Source organism: Tarenaya hassleriana, unplaced genomic scaffold (assembly GCF_000463585.1).
Source record: "Tarenaya hassleriana unplaced genomic scaffold, ASM46358v1 Cleome26, whole genome shotgun sequence".
Classification (NCBI taxonomy): domain Eukaryota; kingdom Viridiplantae; phylum Streptophyta; class Magnoliopsida; order Brassicales; family Cleomaceae; genus Tarenaya; species Tarenaya hassleriana.
Window position 1 is genome coordinate 1,283,169 of NW_010965869.1, and position 14,215 is coordinate 1,297,383.

Here is a 14,215-nt window from a genome sequence, read left to right on the forward strand (position 1 = left end):
TTTACTTGGTAAGTAAATAAAATCATAAATAAAATATAGACTTGTAGAGTAAAAAATAAAACAAATTAAAATTTATAGTCAGTAAATAAAATGTTTTTATTTTGGTTGAAGTAAATAAAATGTTTAGAATTTTCAATTGGTTTGACATCCTGTGTACGAACAAACCAACCATTCTTCTTCTTCCCTCTCGACGTATCATCAACGGATCCCTGCTCCAGCTCCGACCTAGTTCTTCTCTCGATCCTTTCCCAGTACAGAGAGTATTCGATTTCGAATCTTCATTTTATTTGCTTCTTCGGTCCATGGATACGGATCAGCTCATCCGTTTGTCTTCGTCTTGAATTCTCACCTTCCGTAGATCGGATCGTTTCCGAATTTTAGGGGTTTTGGGAGATCTGATCGGAGAAAAGGTTGTTGTTGGAATGGCGAGGAATAGATCGGACAGTGGTTATGCCTTGTGGAGGTATTTCAGTCCCGCGTTTTATCTCCGAAGGCCGAGGCGTTTGGCTTTGCTTTTCATCGTGTTCGTGTCTGTATCCATGCTGGTCTGGGATCGTCAAACTCTTGTCCGAGAACACGAGGTATGTTTTGTCTTGTGCTTTTTGTGGTGTTCGTCAAACCCGTGTGATGAACTCGTAGTACTTTTGTCTCTGGTCGTTTAGTATGAGGGTACATTCTTGAATAGCTTTAGTAGTTTATTAGCTTCAAGGAATGTAAAAGAGTCTTAGACATTGTTGTCTGTCATCTATATATAGAGATACTATTCAATGTGACGAAGAAGATTCTCGTGAGGTTTAGACCCATCTCAGAGCCTAATGGAAGCAAGGTTCTCAGATGCATATGAGGGTGCTGTTTCGATTTTCCAGAAGTAAATGAGACGATACTTCTTGAGCCCAATTCTTATGCTCGATTTAGTTCGGGTAAACATCAACTAATTACTAGAGAAGTCAGACATGTTCTTTTAACTGAAATGGGCTTGCTCTTGGGTATGCTCGGTAAGAAACTAAAAGAATCTTCCCTACCAATTTCTAGAGAATCAGATGATTTAGGGATGAGAAGATATACCTCTTTTTGTACATTAGAAAGTGAATGCATCTTTAGATAATTTACCCCTTCCCCAGATGTGCAGGTGTCTAACAAGTATGCTGACGTGCAGGTTGAAATCTCTGAGTTAAATGAAGAAATATTCCAGTTGCAGCAGGCGGTAAGCTATTTCTTCTCTCCCTAGTTATTGATATTTTTGGTATTTTTAATAACCACAATCTCCCCCTTCCCCGCCTTTTCCCTCTTCTTGCTGCTCCCTAATTGCCCTTGAAATATCATACATGTTGAGATTCAGGCATCTTTGTCAGCATTATGGATGTCGAGACCAATTTGTTTTTTTGCATCACTCTTACTAGCTTTGCCTCTATTGAAGCTCGAGAAATTATAGGGGTTTATAGTGGTTTCAATTTCTCTCTAAATTATTATACTTTTTGCTAGCTGGAAGAGCTAAAAAGCATTGGCGGGGATGTACCTCTAAAGATACTGAAGAATGTTGAGGACAATCCAATTGATATCCAGCGCAGACAAAAAGTGAAAGAAGCAATGATTCATGCTTGGAGTTCGTATGAAAAATATGCCTGGGGAAAAGACGAGCTTCAGGTATAGGACTATTTCTAGATAAAGTTCACTCTTACCACTACATATATCTCTGAGTCTTACTTAACCATGATAATTTGTAATTGGTTTTGAAACTTTTTTATAAGACTTTGTGCTATGAACTTAGCTCAACTGCCCACATTTTCCAATTTTTTGTTTAATGAATTGTTGTGCTTTCTTGGTCACGATAATCTTTTTCCTTTTACTTGCTGAACCTCTTGTCATTATCAGCCGCAGACAAAGGATGGTGTTGACAGCTTCGGTGGCCTTGGAGCAACCCTGATAGATGCATTAGATACACTTTATATAATGGGTCTAGATGAGCAGTTTCAGAAAGCCAAAGAGTGAGTAAATTTTCTTTCATCCTTCTTATTTTCGGGAGTATTTCTTTCTGGCATAACTGGCTGAGAATGGTTGATCAAGCACAATAAATCCTTCTGCTATACATGTTGGGTTCAATATTTACCTGACTGTGGAGTAAATGTAGAACTCACACAGCTAAGCTGGTCAAGAGAATTTCTGTACTAGTTATATTTTTCTGGCATTAGTTGCTGGCTGCTCTTGATATAATGAATCCCCTTACCTTCTGTGTCATCTATATGTTTTCTTTTCCACTATTTGAAGCGTAACTTCCAAGTATTCCTATCCTTCTACCCAAACTTCATTTGGTTATGATCTTTTCTTTGCAGATGGGTAGCTACCTCACTAGATTTCGACAAAGATTACGACGCCAGTATGTTTGAGACAACCATAAGGTTGCATTTCACAGGTTTACCATGTGGTTGTTTTCTGTACCTGTAGTAGGAAGTCATTTCATTCACTTGGGTTTGAGTTAACAGAAAGCCTGTGATGGATTCATTGGATCCACTGGCAAACTTTCTCTTTGCTGGGTTTCAGAGTAGTAGGTGGACTTCTTAGTGCATATGATCTTTCTGGGGACAAAATTTTCCTTGATAAGGCTAAGGATATTACCGACAGATTGCTGCCTGCTTGGGACACCCCTTCAGGCATACCTTATAACATTATCAACCTGAGACATGGAAATACTCATAATCCTACATGGGCAGGGGTGAGTTCTTGGATTATTGACTGTCCTGTGTTTTGTATTACCATCTGAGGGCATTCAGTACTGCATTGTGTAGATCTCTTCAAAGCTTTTAGCTTTGAGATCCTTACTTGGAGATGAACATTGTTTACATGCCTGTAAATCTTCTCCTACTTAGAGATACTAACTATGCACTTCACCAACAGAAGTTAAACTTTTTGTCTGCCCCTTGTGCCATGGTTGACCTAGGATATTGAAACTTGCTTCTCACGGACCTGTTTAGAGGTTACTGACAGCTTGAAATTAAGTTCTAACCACTTTCTTAGAAGCTTTAGCATCCTTTTATAAGTAAAATCGTCAACTAAAACAGGCTGTTCTGGTTTTCACTTTATGCACCATTGACAGTTCCTTCATGACTGCTCAGTTTGCATCTGTACGTGGAAAGTTTTTTGAAAATTGTTGTTAGTTGGATTTGACCATTCCCCGGTTTTTAGAATACACAAAAAATGTTAATCTCCTTGGCCTACAAGGTCTCATTTCACTATTGAGCTCATGTGATGTTTCACTAGTGGGTATTGGATCTGATTGGTCATAGATGTGCATTCTCGGCTGCATGTTGTCTATCAGTTAAGTTTAATTTTACTTTCTTTGTTGTTTTAGGGAGACAGTATTCTTGCAGATTCTGGCACTGAGCAGCTCGAATTGATTGCCCTTTCTCAGAGGACCGGGGACCTAAAGTATCAGCAGAAGGTGCATATCTCTGTTTCTTGTAGTATACTTGTTTTTTCACAAATCAACTTCTTCATTGCTGGAAAGACTGGGATTTTCGAAGATCTTTGTGCCTAAACGAGATTATTTCTGGGGCTTAATTCTCTCGATTTTCATTATACCATGGATGTGAAAGAAAGCAATGGTTTAGGATATACATACTATCATCTTGCCAAAGAATATGCAACTCAGTGTCAGTGATTGCCTCTTTGTTTATCTGGTGTTTCAGGTAGAAAAGGTTATTTCAGAACTAAATAAAAACTTCCCTGCTGATGGTTTACTTCCCATATATATAAATCCCAATACAGCTACCCCGTCATACTCTACCACAACATTTGGTGCCATGGGAGACAGGTGAGTTTTCAACTGGATTTCTTTTCCTGCTATCATTTTCTGTTCGTCATCTTTTCTCAAATCCTTATTTATTTTGAAAAAGATAAAAAGAATATGTGACCTATTCAGTTTTTCTATGTTTTCATATTTTATGACTATTTCTCTTTTCACAGCTTTTATGAGTACTTGCTCAAAGTTTGGATACAAGGGAACAAAACTTCAGAGGTGAAACACTATAGGTAATTTTATCCAAACTGGATATATTAGCACGCGTTTAATCTGGAGAATGAAACCTCTTGGAGCTACATGCATGTGGACTCTGCAATTGTAATCAGCTCCCATGGAAACATAAACTGTTTTAAGTTTGTAATTTCAACATTTCTCGATACAGATATGATAATAACTAGTCTATGTTTGTGGTATGAATCTTTGGCGTCAGAGAAATGTGGGAGAAATCAATGCAAGGTCTGTTAAGCTTGATCAAGAGGTCAACACCTTCATCGTTTACATATATCTGTGAGAAGAATGGAAATTCTTTGACCGATAAGGTAATCGTTTGTTTTTTTCCACCTTATTCTGCCTACTCAAAGAATTTTGTTGTTTGATATTTTTAGTCTCTTGTTAATATATCCAGATGGATGAGTTGGCATGCTTTGCTCCTGGAATGTTGGCCTTAGGATCATCGGGTTATCCATCCGACGAAGCCCAGAAATTTCTCTCACTTGCTGAAGAGGTATCATCATTATTGGTTGTAGGATATTCATCGTCGAAGTTTCTGCTTTTATTTATATGCTTCTTAAGCTTTCCTTCTGTTCTAAAAATTTCGGGAACTTAGCCTTTGTCGCTATGTGGTTCACTTGTCCGCAGCTTGCATGGACCTGTTATAACTTTTATCAATCGACACCAACGAAATTGGCGGGGGAGAATTATTTCTTTAATTCTGGGCAGGTAATCATTCGTTTTTTCTTAAATACACAGATTATTTTATTGGTTAGTTTATTTCTCTTAGTGTAAACTGAAGATGCGTGATTGGGTTCAGGACATGAGTGTGGGAACATCTTGGAATATCTTGAGACCAGAAACCGTAGAATCATTGTTTTATCTCTGGCGTTTCACTGGAAACAAGACATATCAAGAGTGGGGTTGGAACATTTTCGAAGCATTCGAGAAGAACTCCCGAATAGAGACCGGATATGTTGGCTTGAAGGATGTAAGTATATACATATCACCTTTTTTGTGTCCTACTACCAGGTAGGGGTAGACATGGGCAGTTATCCGGTATTTTTGAACCATAGGGTTTCTCTGTTAGGGATACTCGGTCTCAACCTCGAGACCGTTATGTACCCACAGGGTGTGGCTGAAAGCTTGGTATCCGACCGGCAAGGGTAAGTGAGAGAGGGGCAAGGCTGAGGCTCCTCTACGAGACCCTAAACTGCCTCCCCCGCCCTTTCCCCATTGGCTCGCCCTCTTTCTCTCTCATTCTCGCCTCTCCTCCTTTGAGCTCGGTAACCTGTGGGTTTGGTTTTTCGGCCCCAAAACCCGATCTCAAACGCAAAGCTTGGGTTTCCAGAGGGGACGCACATGATCTCTTGCTCACAGTGGCTCGGGTACCCGGTTTTCGGGTAGTCAAGACAACCCGTGCCACGAGGCATCACCGCGATAATTTAGAGTGTGAATTCGGATTCATATCTTACGTTCTTTGATTTTCAGGTTACCACGGGAGCGAAGGACAACAAAATGCAAAGCTTCTTTTTAGCGGAGACGCTGAAGTATATGTACCTTCTCTTCTCCCCCTCCAATGTCATTCCCTTGGACGAGTGGGTATTCAACACAGAAGCTCACCCTCTGAAGATCGTGACTCGGAGTGACTCGGTGAGTCTCGGGCAATCAGAGGGTGGTGGCTCCATGCGTAAGCCGCCGATTAAGTTGCGGCCGAGGCGGTTCGGACGGATACACGATTAGTAAGACTTCTTCACAGTGAAGCATCATCCTCTTTACTAAGAGCAATGTGGCTTTGGTCTGTGTTTTTGTTTTTGTTTTCACTTCTAGGAAATGTTTAAGAAAAGTTTTCGAAGCTTTGAAACACAAATTACTATTGTTGTATTAGCTGGAATCTTTCCATAATATTTGCTCGGATCAAATTTGACACTTTTATTTCCAAAAAACAAGTTACTGTTGTATATGTATTTTCACATTTCTACAGGAACATATATATATATATATATATATATATAAGAATTTAGGTTTCATTTTTTTAATTGATAAGATGATTTTATGACCTAGTAAATTTAGGTGATGTGGGGATGATACAACACTGTGTCACGGATTTGGAAAAATATTTTCCAAATTTCGTTGAATATATCAATTTTGAAAAAATTATATATATTTTTGTTAAATTTAATATATATATATATATATTACCTTTTGTATAATTGATATATTTCCCCCACCTTTATTTAAAAATGCCTAGTTATTAAATTATATTAATATGATTTTACCAACTTGCAACTGTGTCTTTGTCCGTAAATTCATGTATCAGTTTAAAATCATTAAAATGTGCCATATATATATGTATATGTATATATGGGTTAAAACACACACACACACACATATATGTATGTATAGACCGATCGGAAAATTTTATAATACACAAAAAGGTGAATGTGAACATTCACTGTAACTAGGAATTATTTAAAAAAACTCGAAGCATACCTTACTTATTATAAACAATAATTATATAAGTCAATTTCAAATGAATAAGATAATAATTATTAACAATAGTGATTTTGGTACTCCAAAAAAATTACAGTTTTTCTGGATTTTCTTTATATTTATATTTCTCGTAACATACCACCCTTATTAAAATTGAATTAAGTTGGATAAAAAAAAAAGCGAAGAAAAATATTACGGGACGTTATTTATTAAATATATATATATATATATATATATATATATATATATTACGGGACGTTGTCGTATTGGCTTTTGTTTCTTCGGAGACGTCACAAGTTTACGTACGTTCGCGCGAAGGGAACGATTTTCAGATTCCGCGTTCCTAGACAGAGAAGCAAATTCATTTCACGTGAATAATGTAACGAAATCAAAATCTAACCTCTAAGAGAATGTGTAGTTGACCCAAACGCCACGTCACCACAAATTCAAATCAATAAACAAGGGTTACGTGGCAGACCGACGCGACGGTCCAACATCAACCACAAAACCTTTCTTTTAAAGAAAAAAAAATATCAGAGGCTCATGTGCGTTTGTGTTCATTAGCTTCTGAGGTCTGCCATTAATGGCCACTAACACCCATCAAAAGCCCCACCGCTTTTCTCTCCCAGGAACATCTCCCCTTAAATCTCTCCCTCTCTCTCTCTGCCCATCGCAGTTCCATCGAATCTCTCTTCCTCCACAGATTCTCTCTCGCTCTTGCTCTTGATTTCTTACACGTTTTTGAAGAAGACCCCTCATCACCACTGAACCTGAGATCGACCTCATCGCATCGCATCTCATCGCCATGGGAGGAGAAGGAGAAGCTCGAGCGAGGGTCAAGCTCTGCGAGCTGTGCGATTCCGAAGCTGAGCTTCACTGCGCCGCAGACTCCGCCTTCCTCTGCCGCTCCTGCGACGGCAAGATCCACTCCTCTAACTTCCTCGTTGCCCGCCATCTCCGCCGTTTCCTTTGCCCTAATTGCAAGTCCCTCACCGGAAACCTCGTCTCCGGCGCAGAGATTTCCCCTCAATCCCCCCGGAAAATCCCCTGCTCTAGATCATGTTCTTCGATCTTACCCTCTTCTCCTTCTCCTTCTCCTTCTCCTTCTTCCTCTTCCTCTTTCTCTTGTTGCTCGTCTGTGGATTCCGCCTCCAGCTCCGAGCTCTCGTCTACGGCGGCTGGATATGATCGGAAGGCGATGAGGAGAAATCGGCGGAGGGATGGTCGCGTTTGCGGTCGCGGTCGCGGTCACGGTCACGGTCGCAATCGCGGCGAGGAGGATGGCGTTTTCGTAAATTGGTGCGAAAGCTTGGGGCTGAGAGGGAATTCACGAGACGGCGTCGTATCGTCAGCGTCTTGGGCTATGCGGGTGATGATGGAGAAGCCGATGGTGGCGGTGTTTCCGTACAAGGTGTGCTTAACGGCGTCGTTTTGGTTCGGGATGAGAGTTGCGAGGGAAGCGATGATGACGTGGCAGAATCTGAAGAGGTTGCAGGAGATCTCCGGTGTCCCCGGGAAAACGATCGTGGCCGTTGAAGTGAGGATCTCACGCGCTTTAAGGCAGTGCCGCGTGGACCTGCGGGAAGGCTGGGCGGAGACTGAAGGCGCGACTTGAGAGTTAGCTTGACGTCCACGGGATTTACAATTAACCGAAGTTGACTTGTTTTGTTTTTAGATTTGATTTTTCGATTTCTTATGATTTAACTTAGTTTATGTAGGAGATATGTTTTTATAACTTTAAATTAGCCGAAATATTCACCAAAACTCTTCAATTAATTACTTTCTCAATTCTGGTTGTATTAAAGTTTTTTTTATATGTGAAAAATCTCAAATAAACTTTTGTTTTTCTGTTGCCGATAAATAGAAGATAGCGAGAGATAGAGATGGATACTTGAAAAGAAAAAAAAAAACAAGAATAATTGTTTTCTTTCAAAAGTTGATGAAACTACCACCGATCACAAAAGCATTTATTGAAGGTCGATATTTTCTTCGATTTCGGGTTCTTTGTTATTATAAACGAAATATTCATTTTACAAAATATTTTTCATGTTTGGTCTCAATTAATTAGTTTTAAAAAAAAGAAAAAAATTCAAAATAATACATAAATTTGTCAATTTTCACAAAAACAAAACCTAAACTTTATTTTTCATTTTTCAATAGAAAATAAATTCCAATTTTATAATCCTTATAATTTTTAAATCTAATTTTCGTGTATGGAAAGTATCTGTCACATCATTATAAATATATCTCGATATCGAACTTTAATTTTTACTAAATGAAACCTCGATTTTTTTAGTTCTGTCATTGCTTAAAATTTATGTACAAACCGACTTTTTCAATACAATAATTATTTTACAACATTATTTTTTACTGTGAAAAAGTAATGATTTTGTCAAACGAATCACTTTCAACCACTTGTTTTGGCAATTGTGGAGTCATTACAGATTCTCTATCTAGTAGAAAAACTCTTCACTTTTTGTTTTGTCCAAATAATTATGGATTTAAAAGGAAATATAAATATTTTCAAAAAGTTCTGATAAATGCAAGGAAACAGAAGATTTATTTCAAACCCTACTACACTTATAAGGGTTTAAGCCTCCTATAATTCAGTTTCAAACACTACTTTAATTGGGTATCTCTTTGTTACTTTGATCTCTCTCTCCCATGGAAACTCTCTTTACTTCAGTTTACATCTCCAGTCTCCCGGGGACGAAGCCTTCTTTGCGTTCTTCTCCCTCTTCGTCTCCTCCTTCTTCTTCGTCTTCTTCTCTGTTTTCATGTTGCTTGTGCAATCGTCCGACCAAGCGAATCACCGAACTGAGACTCAGCCGTGGATCGGCTCATGGGTTCCGTCTGCGGGCCCTCTTGCATGGCGAGACTCGAAGCGAAGGAGATGATAATTTGGCGGGGAGTAATGGGTTTGACTTGTTTTCCGGTGATATTCTCTCTTTATCTCAGGTGAGTTTCGTCGATCGTGTAATTGTTGGAATCATCCCCAGTAATTGAAGTATGCCTTCCAATGTTACGAAAGCCATCAAATTTTGTTCTGGGTGTGTACGTATACGTGGAATTCTTATAGTTGTGTTTGCTTTGTACATGTTATACTTAGTTATAATGGTATTGAGTTTCAATGCGACCGCTTAATCTGTGGATAGTGCACATTGGGTTTCTTGCTAAAGTTGCTTATTTCCGAGTATTTGTTGGATTTGTGGTTGGTAACTGATCGTGTGATTTCATTGGCGTGAGATTGATTGCTTTCTATGTGTCATGAAGGAAAAGGTAAAGGGTGATCAAAGTGGTGAAAAGGATGTTGATAAGGCAATGGATTTGGAAACATCTCTTGTGCTTCCTCATGGGGTTGGGAAGGGAACTCGAGCCGGGCTTTTTAGAACACCGATTTCCGGTGGAGTTCAGAGTGCAACCTCGGTTCATGGGCTACCTCGGCCAGCTTTAGCTGTCCGAAATTTGATGGAGCAGGTAAGGGTTATGCTCTAGTGGGTTGGTTTCTTTTACTTCACAGGACAAAGATCTTGAAGTTCTTTTTTGTTTTTCTGATCTCGGGGTTTATGATCCAAGGCCAGGTTTGCTCAACTATGCACTTTGATGTCTAAGATTCACCACCACAGAGAAGGGTACCCGTTTGGTTCTTTGGTAGATTTTGTGCCTGATCCCATGGGCCGTAAGTCAATCGAATCTATCGGGTTTTTTATTCCTGCTTATGATTTTTTGCCATTGCCTCTTCTTTGTGTCTGGTATTTCTCCAGAACGCTGCTACTTTTACGATATGTTGACCTGCTAGTTGTTGAGTTCTGTTTGTAAATATGCTGCACTTTTTGCGAGTTTATGGGTTTAACGTGGAGTCTGTTCACATACATTCTTGAGACCTAGCTTCCTTTTAAGATCTTGTCTTCTTCCCTTTGCTTGCTCTCACACTCTTCATGTACATCTCGAGATTTTTATCAATATGGTTAGTACTTAGTGTTGAAGGTGACACTGTCATTTTTTATTTATGCTGGCTAATTTTGTACTGATTTCGTGGTAGAAACTTGACAACTATTTAATTCCGCATGTGTATACACATTTGATGATGTTTTGTGCATGTTGGTTTCCAGATCCAATATTCTTGTTTTCGCCTTTGGCTATCCACACACGAAATCTCTTGGCGGAACCAAGATGCAGTCTTGTTGTTCAGGTAATTTTCTTTAACTTGCTTAATTGTTCTGGAGCAGAGGATGATTCTCTTTGTTTGTTATTTGTGTGACTCGTGGATTTGGTTTGCAGGTACCTGGATGGAGCGGCTTATCAAATGCAAGAGTAACACTCTTTGGTGATGTCTACCTATTGCCTGAAGATCAACAGGCGGGGCGTCCATTGTTTAACTGTGTTTCATAATTGTTATTAAGTCCAGCATAATCTGAAAACATTGTAATAATTCGTCTTTACATTATTGGCTCTATTCCGGATTATTGATCTGAATTTTGTTTCTCCGGCTTGTTAGGTGTGGGCTCATAAGCAGTATATCGCAAAGCATCGACAAGGGCCTTCCCAGCAATGGGGAAATCTATACTATTTCAGAATGCAGAACATAAGGTTTGCTTGTTCTTTCTTTCTTTCATTGTTTTGTTCATTGATGTGATGTGTGAATGAATATGATCCGTGCTTCGTTATTTGCATGACGTTCTAATATGCATTGACGTGGAGATGATTATGACTCTCGTTCATTTATTGACACTTGGAGGATTGAGATTTTCGTTATCTTTTTACCTTGGTGCCGATTGAGATAAGTGGCTTATCGTGATCTGTCTTGCTATCTTCGATCACCATCTTGGATGCTTTCTGTCTGGCTCCATATTCTGGAAACTCCATCTTCATTTTCTGTATGTCAAGTAAGATGTTAGACAAGAACCAGTGCATGCTATGCTAACTTGTTTTTACCACACCCCCTCTTAGAAAATGCATGTTACAGATGCATTTACCGTATATATATATATATATATATGCACACACACGTTTTCTTTGACTTGTCTTGACAATTGCACGCGGGGAAATGATCACAGGGAAGCGTTAGGGCTTTTCCTCTTTGGTTTATTCTACTTAGCCACTTCATAGTGTGCAGTAGTCAAGGAATGTGACTATATGAATTGTTATCAGTGACATCTATTTCATCGGAGGGTTTGGCACCGTTGACTGGGTCAATGTCAAAGAGTACGAGGCCCTTCAGCCTGATAAGATAGCTGTCGATGGCGGTGATCAAAATCTCAAGGCGGGTATTATCATATTCTCTTGCTGTTATCATCTGCTACCCGGCATGTAATGAACTCTTATTTTCCCTCTAAAAAAATACTCGCAGGAACTGAATGGCATCTTCTCAAAACGGCTAAGACAGCTCTTGTCCACTGAAAGCGAGGTTGATGATGCTGCTCTCATTTCAATAGACAGCAGAGGAATCGATATACGGGTTCGTCGAGGCGCTCAGGTATTATTCCATAGATTCTCGTTTTCGTGATGAAATCCATGCATTTTTGCAAATGGGGTGGAGATTGTATCTGTTTCCGACACAGCATCCTCAACTTATACATTTGATTGCGTTTGTGTGTGTGTGTGTCTTCAGTTCAACATACAAAGGCTGTCGTTTGAGGAAGGCCACGTGGTTGAAACCTTAGAAGAAGCAAAGGCTGCTCTCCAGGAAGTGATAAAGAAGAAGGGACAGAAGTTACAGAATTTGCAGAAATGACAGAACATAAGAGTCGGTTTATATCAGAACCCTTTTGAGGGGATACCAATCTAAGATAACTTTCTCGAGGAATTTCCGTCGTTCGGGTCATTTTTTTAAGCTTATTACCCCGTTTTTTTTTTTTTTATAACTAGGAGGTTTACTGGGCTTCCGCCCCACTTAATACTCATCTGGAATCATCCTTTAGTCACACAATTAATTACACCTCCTCCTTTCCATTGGTGGAATCGAATTCAGGACTCCGGACCCCGGTTTCTTGGCAAGTTAAGTTTGTTAATCAAATAGACAGCGAAATTTTCCCGAGACCCTTTATTTATTTCCTCTCTATTTGCACATTGTTCTTGCCCTTTTTGATCAGGTTGCGTACTGCATAGGAGGGTCATGGGGTTTAACATCTTGGCCTGATCAGATCAGGTTGCCCTTTTTGGTAATGTTGAACGGAAATAGTTATTGGCAACATTTCCTGAATGTATGAGATGGAAATTACTACAACATATTCAGACATGTGGAACAAAAGTAGATCAAATTTGATATCAAACAAAATCGAAAAGCCAATTGAATACATAAATAGCCGAATATAAAGACAATGTTTTTAGAAAAAACGAATGTTTTTTCTTTATAAAAAATGAAGTGGGGACTGAATTCGAATCTACAAACGGAGCAGAATATGAATCAAATCGAAAACCAAAATGATATAATTCTTAGAAATGGCTACCCTAATTTTGGATTAATTATTGAGGAAACATATTCTTTGTTGGCATATCAAAATGGGATGTTGTAAAAATTTGGGGAGTTTACTGTAAAATGTTTTCAAGAAACAAATATTCAAAATAAGTACCTGACTTTCAAAAAGTTTGAAATTTGTGCGCCCAGCTTAAATCCAAAGGACAAAAATTATTACATGACAAAAAAAACCCGAGGATGCCTTTTTTTTTTTCCCTTACAGACCCACTTCGTTCCAAGGACGTAGATGCAACCAGACAAATGCCCACACCGCAATCATTCCGCTAATACCGCCAACAGATCCAACGATCCTCACCGATTTCCCCATGTCGGAGGCCGGTATCTCCGCCGTCGTCGTTGTCACCGGAGAAAGAGGCTCGTCATCCCCACCGATAATGAAATTAGCCCAGGACCATATTTTCACCATCTTGCATCTTCTCCCCGTAGATTCGATCGTTTCCTTCTCCATGACCTGCAAGAGATTTCGAGCTCTTGCTTGCTCCGACAGTCTCTGGGAAGCTGTTTGTCGGCGGGAGTTGGGTCCGGTGCCGGTGGAGGCTCTGAAGTCCTCTGCTCGACATGGGTTCGCGTGGATGAAGCTCTTTGAGCGTGTTCGCAAGCTGGATTCGGTTTGCTGTCACAGAATCTCGAACCCAGATGGGGATCCTTCGTCGCCGAGCCCTAGGGCTTCTCATTCTCTCAACTTCCTGACTGATTATCTGGTTCTGTTCGGTGGTGGGTGTGAAGGAGGTAATGCCAAATCCTCCGTTCTTCATCCGTCAAATGTGAAGTTTAATATATATATTTTTTAGGGTTCTGTCTATTTGAGGGGACTGGAACATAGAGATGTGTGTTGGGCACACGCCGTTTTCTTTGGCGATTTTAGGTCATCGTTCTGCTACTCCAGACGAAGATTGATTTATCATTTGATTCGAATCCTGGGCTGGTCTCAGTCATGTCGTGCGAATGTTGAGCAGAATGTACCTCTTATGGTTGAAAAATTGCATGATTGTTACGGTAAATGGGTGTTTGAGCTTTGTGTAATACAAATGGCTGGTTTTTGCAGGACGCCATCTCGATGATACATGGACTGCTTATGTTGGTGAGAGCAATCACAAGATGCTTAAGTGGAGAAAGGTTGATTCGGGGACTCCGAGTGGGAGATTTGGGCACACGTGCGTCGTTCTCGGGCAGCAACTGGTTCTGTTCGGAGGAATAAACGACCGTGGGGACAAGTACAATGATACATGGATCGGAAG

General features: G+C 39.8%; 4 protein-coding genes across 8 annotated transcripts in view; all 4 read left to right on the forward strand.

Annotated features, from left to right (window-relative positions):
* Positions 1-149: 149 nt before the first annotated feature.
* LOC104816866 (mannosyl-oligosaccharide 1,2-alpha-mannosidase MNS1) lies at positions 150-5,967 on the forward strand. Of its 4 annotated transcripts, none has more exons than XM_019202927.1 (15): positions 150-260; positions 359-581; positions 1,157-1,204; positions 1,483-1,644; positions 1,873-1,985; positions 2,331-2,396; positions 2,539-2,710; positions 3,347-3,436; positions 3,684-3,808; positions 3,961-4,026; positions 4,227-4,335; positions 4,422-4,520; positions 4,655-4,735; positions 4,827-4,997; positions 5,498-5,967. In XM_019202927.1, exons 2-15 carry the CDS (start codon positions 423-425, stop codon positions 5,747-5,749), a joined length of 1,713 nt encoding a protein of 570 aa, XP_019058472.1. In that variant the 5' UTR covers positions 150-260; positions 359-422; the 3' UTR covers positions 5,750-5,967. The 4 variants fall into 4 exon arrangements, with proteins under 4 accessions (XP_019058472.1, XP_010544166.1, XP_010544167.1 ...); XM_010545864.2 differs by having other exon boundaries at positions 382-581; XM_010545865.2 differs by having other exon boundaries at positions 162-251; positions 382-581.
* A 1,057-nt stretch (positions 5,968-7,024) lies between these two features.
* On the forward strand, positions 7,025-8,287 carry LOC104816867 (B-box zinc finger protein 32). The gene has a single exon (XM_010545866.1). It carries the CDS (start codon positions 7,305-7,307, stop codon positions 8,112-8,114), a length of 810 nt encoding a protein of 269 aa, XP_010544168.1. The 5' UTR covers positions 7,025-7,304; the 3' UTR covers positions 8,115-8,287.
* A 682-nt stretch (positions 8,288-8,969) lies between these two features.
* On the forward strand, positions 8,970-12,460 carry LOC104816868. Of its 2 annotated transcripts, none has more exons than XR_772380.2 (9): positions 8,970-9,457; positions 9,773-9,976; positions 10,076-10,178; positions 10,612-10,691; positions 10,781-10,858; positions 10,998-11,089; positions 11,651-11,766; positions 11,850-11,975; positions 12,111-12,460. XR_772380.2 is itself a non-coding variant. In XM_010545867.2 (9 exons), the coding sequence occupies exons 1-9, from the start codon at positions 9,164-9,166 to the stop codon at positions 12,231-12,233; spliced, it is 1,212 nt and encodes a 403-aa protein (XP_010544169.1). In that variant the 5' UTR covers positions 8,982-9,163; the 3' UTR covers positions 12,234-12,460. The 2 variants fall into 2 exon arrangements, 1 of the variants encoding a protein (XP_010544169.1); XM_010545867.2 differs by having other exon boundaries at positions 8,982-9,457; positions 11,651-11,762.
* A 440-nt stretch (positions 12,461-12,900) lies between these two features.
* Positions 12,901-14,215, forward strand: part of LOC104816869 (F-box/kelch-repeat protein At1g51550-like) — a 2,642-nt gene continuing 1,327 nt past the window's right edge. The window contains exons 1-2 of the mRNA XM_010545868.2: positions 12,901-13,706; positions 14,023-14,212. Of these exons, the coding sequence (XP_010544170.1) occupies positions 13,283-13,706; positions 14,023-14,212 (614 nt within the window). The 5' untranslated portion in view covers positions 12,901-13,282. The remainder of the gene's footprint in view (positions 13,707-14,022; positions 14,213-14,215) is intronic.